At 41.4% G+C, this 23,191-nt stretch overlaps 2 protein-coding genes across 2 annotated transcripts; one reads left to right on the top strand and one right to left on the bottom strand.

Annotated features, from left to right (window-relative positions):
* The first annotated feature begins 793 nt into the window (after positions 1-793).
* LOC135713281 (uncharacterized) lies at positions 794-14,523 on the top strand. Its single transcript, XM_065236365.1, has 6 exons — positions 794-1,270; positions 1,338-2,626; positions 2,688-2,998; positions 11,794-13,438; positions 13,503-13,816; positions 13,946-14,523. Exons 1-6 carry the CDS (start codon positions 1,002-1,004, stop codon positions 14,444-14,446), a joined length of 4,329 nt encoding a protein of 1,442 aa, XP_065092437.1. The 5' UTR covers positions 794-1,001; the 3' UTR covers positions 14,447-14,523.
* Positions 14,524-21,764: 7,241 nt separating this feature from the next.
* On the bottom strand, positions 21,765-23,191 carry Chchd2 (Coiled-coil-helix-coiled-coil-helix domain containing 2). The gene is made up of 2 exons (XM_065236383.1): positions 23,027-23,191; positions 21,765-22,537 (listed from the first exon to the last, which is right to left on the bottom strand). The coding sequence occupies exons 1-2, from the start codon at positions 23,071-23,073 to the stop codon at positions 22,096-22,098; spliced, it is 489 nt and encodes a 162-aa protein (XP_065092455.1). The 5' UTR covers positions 23,074-23,191; the 3' UTR covers positions 21,765-22,095.

Here is a 23,191-nt window from a genome sequence, read left to right as displayed (position 1 = left end):
TGAGCACTCATATATCTAGTTTTCACTGGAAATCCTATGCATGAGTGCTCATTGCAAGACAGCCTATATTACGTGATATAGGCTGTAATGTGAACGGGGTATAAGACCACTGGGTCCCGAAGAAAACCATTATTATTTTTGGCTCACTCAGTACCAGAACAACGGTCCCAAGCAGTCCCAAGCTATTTCACTCACCCCTGCATGTTCTGCATGAATCCACACACCCCTGATGTTATCTGTCAAACTTTCATAGCGAATCAAAACAAACATAGTGTAGTAATAGAATTTCAACTAGAATAGGGTACGTTAATCGTTTGCTTGGGACCAATAGGCTACTAAAGTGGTGAGCCAATTTAAAATCGTTAGTTTCGTATTGATTGTTGGTATAAGTGTGTTTGTAACAAGGTTTGTAATTATCGTAGTTTTTTTGCCCGTTACGCAACATAATTTTTCCCACCTTTATTAAACCTTTTCAATAGGTGCATACGGGTCTCATTCCGTTTTCATTACCATTCCTCTTTTGGTGCTCGATAGAGTGAATGAAAAGAACCAAAACAAAGGTTGTTCTTTCTCTTTCTTACTTACTAACTTTTCAACTCAAGCATTGTCATGCAGACTCAGTAAGTGTAAACTGGTGAGGCCCAAAGAATTTGTCATCTCTTTCGTTCCTCCGCTGTTTAAAGGTTGACGGAGTGGAGTCACATTCTGTCAACTATTTAAACAACATGAGAACGAAAGAGACGACGAATTCACATTGCCTCATCTGTTTACATTGCATTGAAGCAGATTCCACCAGCATCTCTCACTCTCAGGCCACCACTAGATGATGCGTTTTTGGTGTTGATTATTAGTTTTTTTAAAGTTTACTTGCGGAATCTGTCCAGTTAAACGTAAATTTTAACCGATTTTTACAACTGTTTACAAACCAAAAAAGCGGAAACCGTACACAGTTGAATGTAGTGTTATAGTGTCTTCGAGTTTGCGAAGGGCCCGGAATTAAAATGAGCACTCCGACCAATTGGCTGACATGCCGAACCTGCTGCAAAAAGGAGCGGGCTAAACACATTCCTGTAGATGCCATCGATCAGAATGGCCTACCGATTGCGGAGATGATCTATCAGATTACAGATATTATGGTAACGCTGGATTCGCATCTACCGCAGCAAATCTGCCCAGCTTGTTTGGATGAACTCCGGATGGCACACAACTTCCGGCAGAGATGTATTAATTCCAACACGACCTTGAGCAGGCAAATTCCGAAATTGAGTGTGTAAGTTCTGTTTTTTTTACTATTGGTGGAAGATCGAAATACCTACATCTAGGTTGTTATATTTCAGAGTCAATCCCCTACGTAGCGATGCGCAACTAGCGCTGATGGTGAAGGAGGAACATTTTGATACAGAGTTGGAAGCGGAGGAAGAAAGCCTTTACAATTTGATTACGCCTGAAGTCCAAAAGCCGGTTGAGATTCCGCAACAGGTTGGAGAGTACCTGAATAAAACCACGACGCCAATGAAAGGCCGGACTGTTAAAAGAAATCAACGTACCCTGCAATCGATCGCAAATGAACACATCAGATTAGTCAATAAGAGATATGCTTGCGCCATAAACGATGACATCGAATGCGGGTATGCCCAGAAGAAATATGATCCCAACAATTTCGTTCGCCATTTTCGATCGAAGCACAGACAATCCGCCCTGAAACTAGGCCTGCTGATCGATTCCGGGGAGGAGGAAAACCCGGAGAAAAAGCTAAGAATCATTTCGAAGCAGGTGATAGAGATGGATGCGAAGCATTTGATCGAAACCAGCATCAAGTTGGTCACCTTTCACAATCTACCGTTGAAGTGCTTTGAGTGGGAAGGGTTCCAAGGTATTTACAAACCGTTGATGGAACCGATGGGATTGGTAATAAAGAGCGAAGGAATCGTCCGATGCATACGCAGTACTGTTGAACTGATGATTGCTCGAATACGCAAGGAAATAAGCTTAAAGCTTTTGTCGATTCTGGTTGACTCCGCTGTACGCCATGGACAGCATGTTCTGACAGTGAGTTCTCAGTTCGAACTTCATCATGTCGTTGAGACACGGGTGCTAGGCATAATCTGGGTAAAGGCCGGTCAGACCGCTAAGCAGCTGAAATGGAAGGTGGAGGAAATTCTGAATCTGTATGAAATATCAAACGGGCAGATTTTCGCTATCATTGTGGAAAATGGAACCAACATGCTTACCACGGCGAAGAAGCTGCATAAAAGTTTTCGGGATACCGCACGGGATAACGTCGGCGAAGACACCGATGGCAGCGAAATGGACAAAGTGGACGAACTATTAGAAGCCTTGTCGGCCGAGCTCCGAGAGCAGTTCAATGTCATACGGGGCCCGATCCGGAATCTACATCTCGCACTGAACGACGTGCTGCCCGATACCGATCAGAACATTTTTCGTTTCAACAGATTTGCTCGCGACCTGCGTGACACCAAGTATGACGATTTTTTCCATAGCAAGAAGGAATCCTACCCGCCGGTATGTACCGGGAACCGCTGGACCTCCAAGTACAAACTGATTCGAAGCATCTTCAAACAGAAGCATTTGTTCACCGAACTTGCTCAGAAGAATCCAGAAATTGGTAAGTTACGCCCGGCGTTCATTTTTTTATTTGCTTGTTGGTAATCGCATTTTATTCGCAGTCTTGCACGACCACGAGTGGCAGTACGTGCAGGAGTTCATCGATGCTTTCCAACCGCTGTACGACATCACGAAACGGATTCAGAAAAAGCATCACCCCTTTTCCGAGTTCTACATGCAGTGGCTGATGGCGATCAAGGAGCTCCGCAACAAGACGAATAATCGCTTCTCGAAACCGTTGACCGAGTCGCTCACCAAACGGGTGACGGTGCTGCGGGAGAACATGGCCTTCAAGGCGTGCATGTACGTGGACCCGCGCTTCAACTACTGCGAGTCGGTCGTGTTTACGCTGGAGCAACGGGACGAGATGAAGGTAGGTGGTGCTTTTTGTTAGGTCTAATTCAGCGAAATGGTTTTTGAAAAATACGGTTAGAACGAAAACAAGAATACGGGTGAACATCGGTTTCTGATGGCATCAAAGGCGATGGAACTCTGCATTCGAGATTCATTCAAATCATCAGTTGATCAAGAACTCCTGTTTTTGAGTTTCTGCTCGTTTTCGCACGCCAGACTTATCTAAAGCACTCAAGTAAAAGCTGTAAAAGTATGGACGACTGTCACACACAAAACGGAAAAGAGTTGTGTTCCAATCGAGCAAAGCAATGCGTTTCGACGGTTCGATTGGAGCAGCTTTTGACAGACGTCCATACTTTTACTTAGAGGACTTTAGACTAATCGGGTTCGATCGCCGTTGTGTCTCTCGGTGTCGATCACTTTGTTTATTGTCTGCAGCTCGGAAGGTACGAAGGTACCCGACCGCGTTGGCGCTAAGGAGATACCAGCATACCGAAAGGCAGCATTTTTGAAAAGGCTGAATTCTCGAATGGCAGAATCCCAGAATGCCGAATTCCAAAAGACCGAAAAGGGCACGCGCGGGTTAAGTAAACCTTCGCTCGCTACGGTCCACTTGCCCCGCGCTATGCTATCTTATAGTCAGTTACTCTTGCCGGTGGAAAACAGAAGAAAACTTTCTGTTGAATACTCTGCAGTCCGCAAATCGCACCGTATGCTCCATAATTTGTGCGACGTAGAGGCAGTCTTAGCATAAGGTTAGTACGAAGCTATCGGGGTTGAACATTCAGGTCAATTTGTCTCAGGATAGCTTCGCAATCTGTCCTTCTTTGCAGTATATCGGCCACGGTTAGGACTCTGCTTGCGTCTCTTCTAGTCCGGAGAAGTCCTAGGTCGATAAGTTGACAACGACTTTCGTAACTGGGTAATCGAAACGGATCATTCCAAGGCAATCTACGCAAATCTCTCTGCATCGTTGTTTGTATTTGTATTTAAAATAATTCATCTGACAATTTAGTCTTAATGAATAAAATTAAAGCTAATTTAACACAAACCTAATCCGATTTGCAAAACGTCCAGTTGGTTCATTGAACTCGAAAAACTCGTCGACAGCCGAAAACGCACGAATACACGTTGAGATTGGTTCGTTGTTCCCAAACATGGTTCGGTTAAAACTTGTGTTGCAGTAACGTTGTATTCCGAAGAGATCTGCCTTAGCACACGAAACTTCAACATTGCAAGCAGTTCGGGGGCATCAGTTTCACCATTCAACAGCTTAGCAATAAGCAACGATTGCTGTACTTTCAGTCGTCGTTCCAGTGTGTCTAAGCCCAACAGTCGGCATCTATCAGGATACGACGGCCATTTGTCAGGATCACTCCACGGCAAGTTTCTCAGTGCCAGACAAATGAACCGTTTCTGAACCCATTCGATCCTTAGGCCACAGACAAACAGACATAACACATTGAATAGTTTTTACTGTAAAACATCGTTGCTAAAACATTACCGCCATCTGTTGAATACACTGTGGGCACTACGCTGAACAGATGGCGGTAGTGTGTAAACGTCAAACGCAAGGAGATTAACTATGCGCGCCACAAGTTGCGGTACTACCAACCACGATACTTTTAAATTGTCCGTTAAATGCTTGTTCGATGAACAACTTTCGAGTGTTATGTCTGTTTGTCTGTGCTTAGGCACCACGTGACATGGTGACTATTCGATGGACGACGATGGACGCATGTTCCAAAATTTGACGGACAAGTGCACAGTACAATGACTTCCAACAATGTGGGTCCGAAAAATCCTTCGCAACTTTTGAAATAAAGCCCAACTGTCGCGTTGCTTTCGGTATGATCGCTGAACGGTGTCAATCAAAAGTCATTTTTGAGTCAAGTTGAACGCCCAGATCAGCCACACTGGTAAGCACGCAAACGAAGTGACAGACGACTATCTGGCGAAGAATTCAATTAAAATAATGTGGTTCACTAGAATTTTCTTAAAAGCTTGTACCATCATCCACCAGATGGGCTAATATTTTAGTTTTGATTTGAACAAAGTTGATTTTGTGTGCATTGATCTTTGACAGTGTGCAAAGAGTGTATCATTTTGTCATTTTTTATGCATTTCAGTTCTGAGTAGAGTGAAAGCGATAGAACCAAAACATTCTAGTACATTTAGTGTTGCCATGTGGTACACTGAAAAATTGCAATAGCATGTTCGTCACCAAAGTTTTCGAGCCGCTCTGTCTGTCACTTCGCTTGTGATGCTACCATACCATACACGTCTATAGACGTAACTCTAAGACCAGAACGTCCCGAAGAAATGTGCTCAACTTTTTGGCTAAGCTCTGGTACTCTCTTCGGTGTCAAGCTAATCAATGCACCCCTCGAAACATAGGAAAATTCACGAACCCCTCATTTCATCTGTCAAACTTTCATAGCGAATCAAAACAAACATTGTGTAGTAGTAGAATTTCGACTAGAATGGGGTACGTTAATCGTTTGCTTGTGATCAATAGGCTAGTCAAGTAGAGAACCAATTTAAAATCGTTTGTTTCCACCGTTTTACTACTGTTCTTGCCGTTCTAAGAGGAAGAGGAGACAATTGGCTTCTTACTCTTTTATCTCTATCTATATCTATCTCTATCCTACTCTGTAACTGGAAAGTACCCATTAATGGGTGAAAAAGTCCCCATTTCGCGGTAAAGTAGGTAAACTCATAAAATGGGTAAAACGTCTTTACCCACTAATAGGTAAAGAGCTTATAAGTCAAATCATGGGGTACTTTTTACCCATTTTCAGAATGCATTTTTTTTCCGTAACTGGGTATAAAAAATACACATTTTTTAAAATGTATTTATGGGACTCAAATTGTGGAATGAAACAAATATGCTTTTAACAACAGACGCAAGACGCAAAAAACGTAAATTAGTAATTAGTAATAGTGATCATGATGATGTTGTTTTTCAAGAAAATGCGAGTTTTGCGGATGTTGTAAAAAGACATAGTCGTGCTAGTCAAAGTAAAACTAATAGTAACAGTAATAGTAAAAGTAACAAACCAGATAATCGTAAGACTCGTCCGGTCATTGTGATTAAACCGAAAGAGTCCAAACAACCTTGCGAAGATACTCGTAAGTTTTTGAAAACTCAGTTGGATCCAAAAACACACAAAATCAGTAATTTTAGGAATGGTAAAGATGGCTCCATTATTGTTGAGTGTGCAACAGGAGCAAACGTAAGTGATGTGAAAAATGGTATTGAAAGCAATCTGGGTGAAAAATATAGTGCTGTTGTTCCCACTTCGGTGCCAAGATTGAAAATAGTGGGCATGAGCGATCAGTTTTCCTCCGATGTCTTTATTGACTACTTAAAAAGTCAAAATGAAGACATCGCTATTAATGATGTAAAAGTAGTGAACATGTTTGAAAATCCACGCTTCACTTATAACAAGTTTAGTGTTGTAATTGAAGTCGATGTCGAAACTTATAAATGTTTGTTATGTGTGAAAAAAGTAAATGTAGGGTTTGATCGGTGCTCGATAGTTCCCGCGATTAATGTGTTGAGATGCTTCAAATGTGGAGAATTTGGGCACAAGAGCATGGATTGCAAAAATTGTGATAGATGCTCTAGGTGCAGCCAACAACACAAAACGTCGGAGTGTACGTCAACTGTATTGAAATGTATTAATTGTTTGAAAATGAACAAAGAACGAAAAATGAACTTGGACGTCAACCATGCCGCATTTAGCTCGGAATGTTTGCTCTATAAAAGACTTTTTGATCAGAAGAAAAGCAGCTTGCGTTTCAATAAATAGCAGCCAAGTTCCAGGAATGTGAATCAATTCGATTTTTTATACTTGAATATTGCGGGGTTGTCAACAAACTACGTAGCATTACGTCAGATTGTTGAGGAAAAACGTCCTCTTTTAGTTTTATTATCTGAAACTCATATTGTAGAAACTGAAGCTTTTGATCAGTATAGTATTCCGGGATATATTGTTGCTGCTTGTTTATCACATTCTAGACACACTGGCGGTGTTGCTATTTATGTCAAAGAATCAGTTCAATTCAACCTTCGTACCAACGAAGTTATTGATGGCAACTGGTTCTTGGGCATTACAGTTGTACGTGGCATGAAGACGGGTAATTATGGTGTTTTGTTCTAGTGACCAGCGTTTTGTTGAAGTTTTAGAGAACTGGCTTGAGACATTCCTTGATTCTAGTAAATTAAATATATTGGCTGGTGATTTTAATATTAATTGGCGTGATAACCATAATTCGAATCATTTGAAGCGTTTAGCTGAGTTTTTTAATTTAAAGCAAACGGTAAATGAGTATACGCGTATTTCCAGGCACAGTAGAACTTTAATTGACCACGTTTATTCCAATTTTGATTCCATTTGTTCAGTTACGGATACTGATTTGAAAATAACCGATCATGAGACTTTAGTGATTAATGTCTTAGACCATGTTAACGATAACGATAATTTTGTAAAATTGAAGTGCTGGAGGAAATATTCGAAGCAAGCTGTTTCAAACCTTGTTGAGAGAAGCTTGGATTTTCCATTCGCGGACGGTAACTTAGATGAATCTACAGCTGTTCTTAATAACGCTTTGAAAACGTGTACCAATCAAGTAGTTGAGCAAAAGTTTGTTTCTTTGAAAAACTGGAACAGCTGGTACAATTTGGATCTTTTGCGTCTTAAACGGAAAAGGGACAAATGGTACAAAAAGTTTTGTAGATCTAATAATGACAATCATTGGACTAGGTACACAATCGCGCGTAATCGATTTCACAATCGATAAAGAAAACTCGTTGTGAATATGTTCAAAGGAAGATTGATCAGCATCAAAACAACAGCAAAGAGTTGTGGAAAATTTTGAAATCTTTATTAAAACCTAGTAATTGCAAACCGCGGTCCATAACTTTTAGTGGCACATTAGAACAGTCAGAACAAGTAATTGCATCTAAGTTTAATGATTATTTTGTCGAAAGTGTTTCATTGATTAATCAATCCATTGTATTGGTCGATGAACCTGACGAAATAAAACAGCCAGTTAATAGTAGTTGCAAATTTGAAGTTTTTCACCCAATCACATTAGATGAACTTAGAGTTATTTGTTTTTCATTAGGAAAATCGGCTGGAGTAGATAATGTTAATGCTAGAGTTATTCAAGATTGCTTTCATGTCATTGGCCACATCTTGCTGGACCTTATTAATGAATCATTGCAGAATGGACATGTACCACAAATTTGGAAGGAATCCTTAGTGGTTCCTATTCAAAAAGTTGCGGGAACGATTAAAGCCGAAGAGTTTCGTCCCATCAACATGTTGCACACTTTAGAGAAAATCTTAGAACTTGTTGTTAAAGGCCAGCTGTTGGAGTATTTGAATAGCAACTCTTTGTTGATACCAGAACAATCGGGATATCGGGAAGGGCATTCTTGTGAAACTGAATTTGGTGTTAGCAAAGTGAAAAGACAAAATGGAGCGTAAAGATACGGCTGTTGCTGTTTTTTGGACCTAAAACGTGCTTTTGAAACAATTTCTAGGCCCTTACTGTTAAGTACAATCAAGCGCTTTGGAATTACGAGTACTGCATATAAATGGTTTGAAAGCTATTTGTCTGACAGAACTCAACGGACTGTTTTTAATGATTCTGTTTCCAGTCCCGTGGGGAACAACCTTGGAGTGCCCCAGGGAAGTGTATTAGGGCCCCTTTTATTTATTATGTATATTAATAACTTGCGACGTGTTTTATGGTTTGCGACATTAATCTTTTTGCAGATGATACTGTGTTATTCATTGCAGCTAAGGATTTAGAAGTTGCCGTCTCACACTTGAATGAAGATTTGCAGTATCTAAGTAGATGGTTGAAGTGTAAGCAGTTAAAATTGAATACAAGTAAAACTAAATTTATGGTGATTTCGCGGAATCGATTAAATGAGAATGTCTCTGTTGTAATTGATGATGAGACTATTGATCGCGTTCAGGAGATTAAATATCTTGGCGTGATTATTGATGACAAACTTAAGTTCAACTCTCACATTGACAATGTCATCAAGAAAATTGCCAAGAAGTATGGAATTCTATGTCGATTGAAAAACGATTTAACTATTGCCAGTAAAATACAGCTATACAAATCAATCATCTCTCCTTATCTAGACTTTTGCCCTTCCATTTTATTTCTGTCCAATGCAACACAAATATCGAGATTACAGCGATTGCAGAATAAAATAATGCGTTTGATTTTGAGATGTAATAGATTCACTTCCTCAACTTTGATGCTAGACGCCTTACAATGGTTGTCGGTGAAGCAAAGAATTGTATATTTGACTATGGTGTTCATTTTTAAAGTAGTTAACGGTTTGCTGCCTCGATATTTGTGTGATCGAATTGAAAGAGGAAGTGACTATCATAGATATAATACTAGAAACACGGATGAAATAAGAACACCACATTTCTTGACTTGTGCTTCACAGAATTCATTATTTTTCAAAGGAATAAATGTTTTCAATACGATGCCTAGACACATTAAACGTTCAACAACATTAGCAGAATTTAAGAGACATTGCATTTCACACGTTAAAACTGTCTTTTGAACGGTTATCTAGTGATTTTTTTTTTATGAATTGACAAATTATGTATCTTGACGATTACGGATTATTTTGTATGGATAGCTGTTATAACGACTTATTGTAGCACTGCAAAAACTATTTGTTCGCCACGATGGTGATGATGGATTTTTGATATATGATTTAATAATAGTAGTAAAAAAAAATAGTAGTCTACAAAGGTTTGAGCCTCGCGCGCGTATTACGGATATAGAGGACTGAATTTAACATTTGATAAAAAAAATGCAATTTTGAAGCTTATTTGGAAGATACCTTGAGTTAGTAGTAAGTTTTCTGGCAAATGTTGGGGGTTCGTGAGCATTCCTGACATTGCTGAAAATTATGATAGCATCAGATTGCGGGGTTGCTAGTGTAATAGGATGCTTTGTTGATTGTTCATTAACTCTTGATTGCTTGTAATACTTATGAATATTTTAGGTGGACAAAAAGGCGAACTAAGAGGTGGACGCCTGAGCTTTTCCACATTTATATCGCTGTGAAGCAACTGTAAACTCTAGAGGGAATTTATATCTGTAACTGAAACCAGTTCGATTTTGTTTGCCAACCTGGTTAAAATGTCATATTTAATTATCTTAAAGATAAATCGTCCAGCTCAAACCTTTGTAGGGGTAAGAGGTGGGACCATCATCATCATCAACAACGTTATAAGCTAAGAAATCATTCAAATCATATAGTATTTCTTAGCTTGAAGCTTTCTGAAGCTATCACTTTTTCTTTAAACTATTCATATTTATCACTTTTTGTACTTTTCAAAACGGAACAAAGGCACTCGACAATGAACACCAAGTATGTCAGCAACGTTACGGTGCAACAAAGATATTTTTCACCCACACACAGAGAAATGATTTTTAAATTCAAATGGATATATTGTTGGCTCAGGGCCTAATATATTTTTGGTATTGATTCAAATATAATATTCGGTTAATTCAAAGAAAAATATTTTTGAATCAACAAACCGGTTGTAGAGTCAATAATCTGTTTGTTGATTCTAAAAACCATTTTGTTGATTCAAAAATATGTTTCGTTGAAATAGTGATACAATACGTTTGAATCAATAACAAAATACATTAGGCCCTGAAACAAAAATCCATTTTTATTGCAATAATTGGGTAAATATGTACCCATTTTTGATCCCTAAACAGGTATCGGAAATGGGTGAAAAAGTACTCACTATTTGAAATTTTCATTTTCACATACACAGGTCCATACACTACCACAAAATAGGTACTTTTTCACCCATTAATAGGTACTCGCCAGTTACAGTGACGCACTTCAAATCGGCCATTGTATCCTCTTCTCATAGATCTACCCTAATAAAAAATTACCACAAACGAACGATAACCCAAATCATTGAACAATTCCTCAAATAGTTTGGATGATACCCCGAACACGTCGTTAAGCAAATTAACCATACCATTTTTATTAGGGTAGGCTTGACATAATAATTAGTTTCCGAAATTTCTCAGTGTCGTACGTTGATCGAGCACACTGATGGCGACTAGTTGCATGCCCCTCGAGACAATAACAAAGCGGGCGTTTCAAGTAGTTTCAGCTAGAGTCGGTGTATAATGAGTCACGCCAAGAGTGAAGCCAAGTCTACCTATTGGACTGTCAAACTGGCTACCTATCGTGCAAAGTAAACAAACATTACGATGCTATGAAAGGTCCACGAAAGGTATCGCAATAAAATATAAAATATAATCGAAGAAATGATCATAAACACGCAGTGAGCATTCAATTGTCATGGGATACGTTTGGTAACGATCAGTAATGAGAATTTCTACTATTTTTTGTTAAGATGATTGGACAAAATCACTGATAGAATGATTTACAACAGCCGCTATTTTTTTGCTCGCTAGAAGTCATTTGAAGTTGATGTAGCAGTCCTCTGTTGCCAAGTGAAAAGAAAGGGAATCTTTCGAAAACCGTGATGCGAGTTCAACTGTTTTTCGCTTGGCGTGACTCATTATACACCGACTCTAGTTTCAGCTTCCTTGCATACAGGAGAAAGCGAGATAACCGAACATTGTTCGTTCCATCTCCTTTCCACCTACCTTTCGGTGCACTTTCCGTTTCGTTCCGTTCCGTATGATTAGCCAAAAAATAATATTGTTTTGATGAGAGCAGGTTTGTGCTGAAAATCGAGTGAAGCTATAATTCCGTCTGCAATTTAATCGCGAAATCAAACACCGGAATCGGAATCGATACAATCTGATGAGCGCATCGCAATGAATGCTACAAAAGTGCAATCTCTATGCCGAACGTGCAGGAAGGAGCAGAAAAGTGACGCATCCCAGATTCCGATCGAGGCGCAGGATCTAAATGGCAAATGCATTGCCGATATGATTTACGAGCTTACGGATATTATGGTCACCTTCGATCGTCATCTGCCGCAGCATATCTGTCCACAGTGCTTGGAGGAACTTCAAGCGGCATACGGCTTCCGCCAAAAGTGTATCGATTCGAATACCATCCTGAGTAAGTTGGTTCCGAGTCTGACGGCATCTCCCAACGATGCAAATAGTTTGCTGTTGGTGAAGGCCGAATCTTGCGATCTGGATCAGACGGATACCGACGACGATAGCCTTTACGATCTGGTTGAGCAAAACGTAAATATGAGTAAGGAAAAATCCTCGAATCAACCGAAAAAAATTGTCAGAGCCCCTAGGACTCCGATTGCTAAGCAGACGGATCAGAGCGCAGCTCAGTCATACTCGAGAAATAAGAAACGGCAATTCCGTCAAATTGTCCGCGAATGCATGGAGACAGATGGTAAAGCTTATTATTGCGCCATAGAAAAGTCCACAGGTTGTAGATACAGTCAGGATTGTGTGAAGATAGATCTGGGTAACTTCATTAGACATTGTCGTTCGCAGCATCCGGAAGCTGCTATGCGCAATGGTCTCGTGATTCTTGAGGAAGGTTCCGTTTTGGAGCCGAAGAAAATGCGACTGACCAAACAGCAAAAGTATGACCAGGATCAGTGGCATCTGATGGAAGCTTGCGTCAAATTGGTGGCCATGCATAACCTACCGGTGCGCTGTTTCGAATGGGACGGATTACGCATCCTACTGCAACCGTTAGCTCAATCGTTAGAATTTCAAATAAACAGTGCGAATGTCCTCGACTGGACCCACATGACAGTGGAGCATCTGATGGATCGAATTCGTAGCGAGATGAGTAACAGGCTGGTATCGGTGAAAGTCGATTCCGCTAGGCATCACGGCCAACATTGTCTGACCGTGAGTGCTCAGTTTGAACACTATCATACCATAGTAATGCGGGTGCTTGGCGTGATTCGAGTCACCAAGGGACTGACTGATAAGCAACTGAGCGCTATGGTATTGGAACTTCTAAACAGGTACAATCTTTCGAATGAGCAGATATTCGCATTGGTTGTCGGTAATGAAGCGAGTGTGCTTGCTGTGGGTGGTAAGCTACAGAAGGCATTCGCTGATACTGTGTCCGATATTGGTGAATGGGACGTGGACACTAGTGAGGAAGCTGACAATGTTGAAACACTGCTAGATGTGCTTTCGACAGAACTTCGAGGACAATTCAATGCTATTCGAGGTGCAGTTTGCAATCTGCAACAGATCATAAGTAATGTTGTTTCGGATTTCGATACCAATATCGATCGAATTCAGCGGTTCGTTAGAGACGTAAACGATCCCAAATATACAGAGTTTTTCGAAACGAAAAAGGCGTCCCCGCCACCGCTGTGTTGCCCTAATCAATGGGATGTCCAGTACGATATAGCTCGAAGCATCATCCAGCAGGAAAAGTTCTACGTCGCGCTCTGCCGGAAGTATCCGAAACTCGGTATACCGCCCCCATTCTCTTGTTGACCGCGTTTCAAATCTAATTACGAAATAACGATTTTCAGCCTTGAACGAGAGTGACTGGAAATTTCTACGGGACTACAATGATGCCTTTCTTCCTTTGCACGAGATGATTGAGCTAGTTCAGGGAGAGCATCCTCCACCGTTCTCCGAGTTCTACATGCGCTGGCTACTGGCCATCAAGGATGTACGCGGTAAAACGGACAATCAATTTTCGGCACCACTGGTTGAATCCTTGACCAAGCGATTGGTGTTACTCAAGGAGAACATGGTCTACAAGGCAGCTATTTACTTGGATCCGCGATTTAATTACCTACGGTCGGTCGTGTTTACCGCCGAACAGAAAGAAGAAATACAGGTAACCGCCCGGGTTGGAAGTGGTTCAGTAAGGGTGGTCTCCTGGTCTATGTCTTGAAATGAAAACATTGTTTTTTTTTGCCATCAGTCGTTTAGTATGCTAATGCAGTATTTCTTCTTCTTATTTCAGAACTACATTGTCAGCATCTGGAACCGCATTCAGAACCTTAAACCGGGCATGGGCACAGATTTGGCCAATGTTGAAGAAATGAAGCAAGAGGACAAAAAGGACGACATGGACGATTTCCTCACGGAAATGTTCGGAGGCCCATCCGAAGGATCGTCCAAATCGTTGCCGATCACTCTCACCAGCAGTGTCACACCGATTCTTCATCAGCTCAAGAGTCTGGAAATTGAACCCCGCCAGTCGCATACCTACGACGTTTGGAAACATTGGTTGCTGCGTGCCGACAGCCATCCGGAGCTGTTTGCCGTGGCCATGGTTGTCCTATCGCTCCCCTCCAACAACGTCAACCTGGAACGGGCTTTCAGTGCGCTGGTTCTGTCCGATCGAAGAGACGGACTCTCGGAGAAAAAACTGGAGGAGCTGCTGTTGGTGAGATTGAATCGCAATCTGTTTGAGAAAGTCGTACTGTCGATGGGCGATTGGAAACAGGTTCTGGGATCGTAAAAGTACGGTAATGGCAATCTTGGGATTGATTTTTCATATTAAATATGAATATTTATGCTTCTGACGAAACTTTGAATGCTATCTTACATTAGTTTATTGAATGTAAATAAATTTCAAGATAATTTAACTTTTGTAGTCCGTCAACATTTGGTTCTAGTTTTGAAGATTCCCGTGTGAACGACCACCAGCTTGTGGTCTTAGGCCGGGATTCCCAGATACTCTAACAAGGTTCTAGATGCCAAACCCTGTGATGTCAAGTTACTTTGAGATCAGTTATGTATATTAGAAGCACAGACAAACAGATATAACACACGTGAGTTGTTCATCTAAAACGCATTTAACGATCAAATTAAATGTTTCTCAGTCAGTAGTACCGCCATCTATGGCGTACTTCCCGTCAAAGTGTACTCAGCTGATGGTGGCAGTGTTTTAACGACGATGTATTACAGTGTGAAATATTCAATATGTTATGTCTGTTTGTCTGTGAAAGAAGTATCAACTCATCATGATTGCAGCGATACGGCTCGTGAGGCTTGATCGAACCAGTTCCAGATGGAGGGGGAGTCACCATAGCTTTAAAGGGAAATACATGCTGCCGAGTTTTGCGCTGAAGGCCATCGTAGCCGTAGGGGTGGTAGCCTCCGCGTCTGTCGGCCCTATTTCCATCGTTGCGGCCTACAAACAAGTCAACGTCAGGGACGGGTCGGCAGTAAACCTGTGAAGTGATATCATCAAACTAATAGCGAATTCGTTTATTATTCAGTTCCAACCTGGATCGGGTATCAAGATTGGGTCTGCTTGTTTTCTGACAAACGTCAGTTTGCTCGTTTGTTTTTAAAACCTAGCTCAGGTTGAGGTTTACACTGACAAAAAGTTCGGTTTCGCACTGGGTTGGAACTGGTGTTAACCCCGATAATAAACGAATTCGCTATAACTCGACGGCAAGAGAACTACATCATCACTGGGTACCTGCACGTCAAACACCAAGACTAGGGCAACAGTCGGCGAAAATGGCACCATCCTGAACAACTCGGTATCTGCAAGAAGCTCACTACAACATGTTGAACCCGGAATTGAGTCGGTCCGGTGTTCATGAGCAACATGGTCAACAGCATCTCGCAATCTGCCGTGTGCCAGGCCCATACCCGATGGTGTCCGTGAACTGATTCCAATCTTCCCGGCACAACTACCATGGTGTTAACTGGGATCAGTTTCAACCAGACCAGCGACAAGGCCTACACCAATAGCAGCGTTTCACAATGTATAAGTTTCCGGGTTTTTGACATATAATGCATGGGCTAACTGTCCGAAAACCTGAAAACTTATCCATTGTGCGCCACTGAGCTGGTTTCAACAGTGCGTCGACTTCGTGCATATCAACAGTTGACACCTTGTGTACGGACGAGTAATACTACGGCAGAGAAAAAAGTTGTTTTTTTTTTTTACTTTTTCTGGACACCCGTCCGATAAGTTTTGCTACTCTTTTCCGAAAGGAACCTGCACACACCACAAACATGGCCAACCGCCAACTATGCGTGATTAACTTCAGTGTCATGCCAGCAAAACCCAAACCGTCCCGAGTGGACAATTTCATCGCGAAAGATGTTCAGCTTGATTGGAGCAAAGTGCGAGGATTGCAGCTCAACAACATCACATCGTACGTACCATGTCATCAAGATGGATAATAGAGCTAATAAACTATAGAGGAAGAATAGCGCTGGTGTTCCCTTTGTTCCGATGTTGAATAATACAAAACTGAATAATACTGAATATGACTTCCGTAGAGCTGACCATCGCAGTATCGTCCATGTGCTGTCTAATCTAGATTGGGAGTATATTCTAGATCCTGTAGACGTCAACATTGCTGCCCAAACCTTTTCTCACGTCTTGGCATATGTCATTGACAGACACGTTTCCAAAAAGATCATCCATATCGACTCTCGCGTCCCGTGGATGACGAAAGATCTTCGCTCGTTGAAAAGAACTAAGAAGGCTGCTCTCAGGAGATTTACTAAACTCCGCACACTGCCGCTGAAATGCTACTATGTCAGACTCAACCACGAGTATAAGCGGTTAAGTCGTCTCTGTTTTCAACGCTATCAAAGGAGGATTCAACGGCGGCTAAAATCACACCCGAAATCCTTCTGGAACTTCGTAAATCAGCAACGCAGGGAAGTCGGCTTACTCTCTTCCATGATTTTTAATGATGAAACTGCTGGAAATCAACAAGACATTTGCAACCTGTTCTCAGCCAAATTTGCTAGTGTGTTTGAAGACGAGCAACTCTCCGCTAATATCATTACTTCCGCGGCCAGTAATGTTCCTTTGATCAACCAAACGCTCAGCATGGTCGAAGCCACTACAGATACGATATCTAGAGCAGCATCTAAACTTAAGACTTCAACTGGACCCGATGGTGTCCCGTCGATTATTCTTAAAAAGAACATCACTTGTCTTTTAGATCCACTGCGCCGCATATTCCAGCTCTCTCTTTCCAGCGGCATCTTTCCATCTTGCTGGAAGACTGCGGATATGTGTCCTGATCATAAAAAGGGAAGCAAACGCGACGTAAACAACTACCGGGGAATCAGGTCGCTGAGTGCTGTATCAAAACTTTTTGAATTGGTTGTCATAGAGTCCCTAAATGCGCATTGCAAGCAATATCTAAGTACAGATCAACACGGATTCATAACTGGGCGTTCCACAACTACGAACCTGCTGTGCCTAACGTCTTACATCACAGACAGTTTGATTGCTCGGACCCAAACGGACGTTATCTACACAGATCTTACGGCAGCCTTCGATAAGCTGAACCACGAAATTGTGATCGCTAAGCTTGATAGGCTAGGTATCGGTGGAAATCTTTTGAGATGGTTTCGTTCATACCTCACGGAGCGCCAATTGACAGTAACTTTGGGTACTTGTCGCTCAGCAAGCTTCTGCGCAAAGTCCGGTATACCTCAGGGTAGCCATCTGGGACCATTGGTATTTCTCCTTTACTTCGACGACGTTCACCATGTTATCACAGAGCCACGATTATCGTTTGCAGACGATCTGAAAGTTTTTCTGCGCATCCGCTCACTCGCCGACTGCCGTTCTCTCCAAAATCAGATTGACATCTTTGCTGATTGGTGTAGTCTAAACCGACTGGTGGTCAACCCAGCTAAGTGTACAGTTATTACTTTCTCACGCAAGAAACAACCGATTATTTTCAACTACAAACTACTAGGCACGACTGTCGAACGGGTGCACTGCGTGAAAGACTTAGGCGTTTTTCTAGACTCAAAGCTGACATACTCATGTCATGTCGTCGACAAAGCGTCCAGAACGCTTGGCTTTGTCTTCAAGATTACTAAGAACTTCACGGACATTTACTGCTTGAAATCGCTCTATTGCTCTCTCGTACGATCTACATTGGAATACTGCTCTGCTGTCTGGAGCCCGAACTACAATAATGGGGCCGAGCGAATTGAAGACGTTTTCTTCGCTTCGCGCTCCGTAAGGTGCCTTGGAGATACCCACTTCGTCTTCCAAGCTACGAGAATCGCTGCCAATTGATCAATGTCGAGCCCTTACGTATCCGAAGAGATGTTTTCAGAGCCTTAATCGTCGCCGATACTCTGCAAGGAAGAATCGACCACGAAGCAATTCTGCAACAAGTGAACATTAATGGTCAACCTCGATCACTACGCAACAGTCTTATGCTGAGACTTCCACTTCTTCGAACTAATTATAGCATAGGGAGCGCTATTTACGGCTTGCAGCGAGTGTTCAACCGAGTAGCGTCGATATTCGATTTCCACTTGACACGGAATATGCTTCGCCGAAGATTCTCTGCCTTTTTTGCTGACCGAAGGCGCTTGATACCCAACAGCTATGTGTAAAATTTAAGACTTTTAAATTTTTAGTAACTTGACAATGCTTTCCAAGTTATTTTCGTTTGTAACTGTAGTAACTGTAGTATATGTATGTCGCCTGTATAATCTGTACTTTTTTTACAACACATCATTGGGACTATTTCTAGTCTGTTGATGCAACCATAACAAATAAACAAATAAATAAACCCAGAATAAAAATAATACAGCTAAATAGGTTACCAGAAACTCGTTTTTCTGATGGTCATAGGGTTATTAGAAGTTCAAATTAAAAATGAACCCAGTTAATATGCACGAAGTGTCGTTCAGGTTACAGGGGGTCCATGGTAGTAATATGCTTAGAAGTCGATTTGGAGAAACGCAAAAGAAATCGGCAATCTCTTGATACCCCTTCTAATGACATTTATTTGAGCAATCAATTTGATATGCTCACGGATGATGAGAATGATCCAGGCAAAATTCCAGTTGACATGTCCAGCTTAATGTCAATAAGGAAAAGGTCCCCCCTATTGTGATAACCACTACCGATTTCCATGACTGCAAATTGTCAGTCGGGGTGAATGCCGAATATTGACTGAAACCTCAAACGGATTCAAAAGTTTTCTACTGAGAAGCAACACATTTTTTTTTTTACTGTGTCGTAAGTAAGTAAAACTGCAAATCTGTTCATGATAGTCTTGAAAGTGTTTGAATCCCTGGATCAGATCAAAGATGGTTTGATAACATTACTTGGAGTTGAGCCAGTCCAAGTAATCAAAATGAAAAGGGAATTTTGTCCTGGCGATTCGCGCAACGGGATTTCTAATGATTTTTATTTAGTTCACTTCAAGTCTAACTAAAAGGGAAATTCGTCTTAGAAAAAGCTAGCCTTATGCTCCATGTCCGAGTGAAGCTGGAACAATTCAGGAAGACTAGAGGAAAAGTACAAAACCTCACCCAATGCCGTAAACACAATAGCTACTTGCCAGTTAAATGCATGAATTGTGGTGATTCTTCCGAGGGGTTTCTACCAAGCTTGTAAGGTGATCGGTTATCAAAAATTACCACCAATTATTCAAATAATTAATGAGATTGGAATTACTCAGTAATTTCAATGTAATAAAAATAATTCTGTAGTTTTCACTAAAACAATTTGATTCTGTTAAAATTTTAACAATGCACTAACTTATTTTAACTTATATGTCTTCTAATGAGCAGAAATGATTCGAAACATTCCCCCCTATTCTGCGAGTCACGTGACTCTCTGTCACCGGTGAGGTGACAATAGTCACCCCGTGTGAGGTGACTCTCCATTTGATTTACATGGAGAGTCACCTCACACGAGGTGACAATTGTCACCTCACCGGTGACAGAGAGTCACGTGACTCGCAGAATAAGGGGGATTATTCGCGATTTACTCAGATGTTACTTTTAGAACATGGGACAGATATGTGTAGAACGGCAGTGAAGAAGTCAATAAATACCAATAAGTATTCGCCAGAATGAAGAGGACCCATGAAGTCAAAGGCAATGCCTGCGGCTCATTGGGACTGGTCGGCTCGGAAGTACAATTCAAGAGCAAATTTTCATTACGTCGAATGTAACAAAGGTAAACAAAGTCGAGCTATCAGTGTCAATCGATGCTCCTGCTATTACACTAATATACTGTCTGAATATAGGATCACATCCCATTTTTAAAATTATTTACCAGTCAAATTGCTTTTTGACGTAATCACCTTCCGATCAAAATAGTTTTCGATGTTACTTAAGTCACCCGATTTCTATGGAGATGCCGTTTGCCTTAAGTAACAGCACAGAGAAACCAGTGAAAAGTGTACGTTCGTCGTTTCGATTTCTCAGTATTAAAGTGAATAAATAGAACAGTTTGTTGCTTAGATGATTTTGGTGGTCCTAAAATGATGAATGGGCTGCACGTAAGGAGACGTAATTGATAATTCTCCCGAATATCCTGGTAAATACACTTTGACTTAAGTAACAATAGGGGCCACCAAACGACGTATAATATCTTTTGACTCAAAAACCAGTATTTTTTAGCATGAAAGCTAGCGATTTGCATTTGTATGATTAAAACCCGGCTTAATATGTTAAACATTGCTATCACTATGAGATTATATGTGTTTAATTGGAAATAGGAATAACTTTTCGGTCATCAAAACAAAACTTTATTTTTCTCGGATCGGTGCGAATGTTACTTACGACATAATGAAAATTTGCTCTTGAATTATAGTTAACATCCTTCAGATACTGCACAACATTCCATCGTGTCTCGATCCATTGAAGGCCACCATGCACGATCTCGCAATCGTCTTTTCATGACTTATTCACCCGGATGCCCTTCGAGAGCAAATGTAACATGCGTTGCCGTAGTCGCTTAGGAACAACAACTCATTCCGAAAAGGTTCAAACGATTTTGCTACCGGGTTACTCCAGCTGCCAGACCGAAGACATTCTCTTACGGCTGTTATCTCTGGATCATCGCGGGTCATCAACATCAACTGCAACAGATTCCTGGATTGGCTGTTATCTTTCTCGAAGGCTTCAGCACCATCAGAATGAACCAATCGGGATAAAGAGTCTGCGATATTTCTGCTTCCTTTCTGATACTTGACCTTGGACTTAAAGGATTGTAGTCTCAAGACCCAGCGTTCAATGCGAGCGCATGTTGTGGAAAACTTTGAAAAAATAACTAAATAGCAGGTGTCTCGTTTTCTTCTCGCCAGATGTGGTACTCTGGAACAGGAACCAACTTAAAATTCACATCACGGAATCGGATTTACACAGTAGTAAAGATACCCTTTCTCTTCCCTCGTTATCCAAAGGCTAATGATATGGAAGGGTAAATTCTAGGTATTGATCGCAAGTGATCCAGTCAGATCAATATAGTTCTTGTATACCTACTAAGGAGAATTCATTGCTGGGGTCTGCGTTAACAAATATCTTTAAAACAAATCGACACTCCCGAAACATTCACCAGTCAAAAGAGGGGACTTTGCCCGTCATTTTTACACTATTTAAATTTTTCATCATTATCATTTCTCATATTAAAATAGAAAGAGAGAAAAAGTGACCCATAGAAATAATCACTCAGATTGACCTATATTATGTATAATTCGGGGAACTTGATCTATATTTTTTTATATTTCATTAGTACGTAGTCTCAAAAGGTTTCCGGAATGCCGATTTTTTGTTTTAATGTTATTTTAATAAAGGCACCGAGCGACCTGTCACACTCATACCATACATACAGTGAACACCGGTCAGTGCTGTTATGCAATGCAATCTATGTCCATCCTAACCTATCCCAACCTATCGACGTAACTACACCCACATTCTGCACAACAGTCACATCTTTGCTGGATTTGCAGTTCAAATAGGACTGTTATGCGTTTATGGGCAGGGTGATGGAAATGAAAAAAAAAAAACGAAACGAAAAATCTTCCATCCTATCAGCTATTCTTTATTTAAATTCTAAAATTTAATCGTTATTTATAAAATAAACTCATTCAGCTTAAAAATTATGTACCACAGCAACGTAGTATTTCGACTTTTTCAATTGGTTTAACGATCCTAATAATCTACAGAAAAGCTCAATTTGGCCATATTGGATTGGGTAAACAAAATTTTATTGAACTGCGCAAAACAACAACACTAGTGAACACTACTGCTTCAGACTACTGAAAATTTTTCCATTCTCAAACACAATTTTCACCAGGGGCCAAATCGTTCCTTCCCAGCCGTAATCATCCTCTAATCAGCGAATATTAATCGTCCCATTTAGACGCGATACTGCCCTTTGCACTGCCTCAGAGCTTCGTTGAATCCATCGCACAACGTAAGATCGGACTGGTCCTGGGCACAGGACAGGAACTGCTTAATTTCCCAGGCACACGGTCCGGATGGGGTCTGAGCTTCCGAACCAGCTGCCGGAGCGTACTGTTGAACTGGGGCAGCCTGCTGGGCTGGGGCCGCTTCCTTCGAGTCGGATCCACTGAACATTCCGGTCATGGCATGTCCAATGGTATGGCCAACGGCAGAACCGATCGCAACACCACCGGCCGTGGCAGCCATCTGGGCCATCAGACCAGGACCCTGACTAGGGGCGGCCATCGGTGGGGCGACCGCACTTGGTGGGGCATGCTGAACCGCCGGCTGGGTAGGAGCAGGACGCGGAGCAGGAGCAGGAGCTGGACGCGGAGCGGCAGCCATCGGCGCAGATCTACATAGAAAGGCAAGGGAAGAAAGAACATCAGGGTCAAAGGTCTTGTTTTTGTCCTGCAAGTGCATCGACGACGTCATAGTTGAGGATAGTCTAACAAACAAGCTCCCGCCTGAATCATCCGAGACATTTCATCAGCAGCCAATTTCACATTCTTATGAAAGATAAACAGATCTGATTATTTTTAGAAAGTCGCATGTTGCGACTTCTAGGCTCAACGGCAAGTAGAGATGCGCTACTACCGAATGGAAGCAACCAGAACAACACTAAGTCGGTAAATATTTGTCGACCTTTGGACTTTTGCTTACTCGATGATTCGAGCGCATTTATCACATGACATTTAGGTTTTTTGAACATTTTTCGAATTCAAAGAAATTTACTGTTGCGTAACTCTCACTTCCAGAATGAACACATCCTCAGCGTCAGAAGCCACTAGACGTTTCTCGACCAGGGGCCACAAAATTTAACCTCAAAAACTGCCAAACATACCTGCGCTGGGCTGGCGGCGGAGATGCGGACCTTCCTCGTCGTGGCATTTTCAGATAGAGCTTGTTAACTTCTTTTATTGAACGATATTCACTGATTCACACTTTAAGGCTTTTGGATGATGCAATTTCCTTTCTTCTTAATGCCTTCACACAATTAAATTTTCAC

The sequence above is a fragment of the Ochlerotatus camptorhynchus genome, unplaced genomic scaffold, assembly GCF_037179485.1.
Source record: "Ochlerotatus camptorhynchus isolate MF236.1 unplaced genomic scaffold, CSIRO-AGI_Acam_v1.1 ptg000550l, whole genome shotgun sequence".
Lineage (NCBI taxonomy): Eukaryota > Metazoa > Arthropoda > Insecta > Diptera > Culicidae > Ochlerotatus > Ochlerotatus camptorhynchus.
The sequence above is the reverse complement of the archived record's forward strand: the minus strand, read 5'-3'. Positions and strand labels throughout refer to the sequence as shown.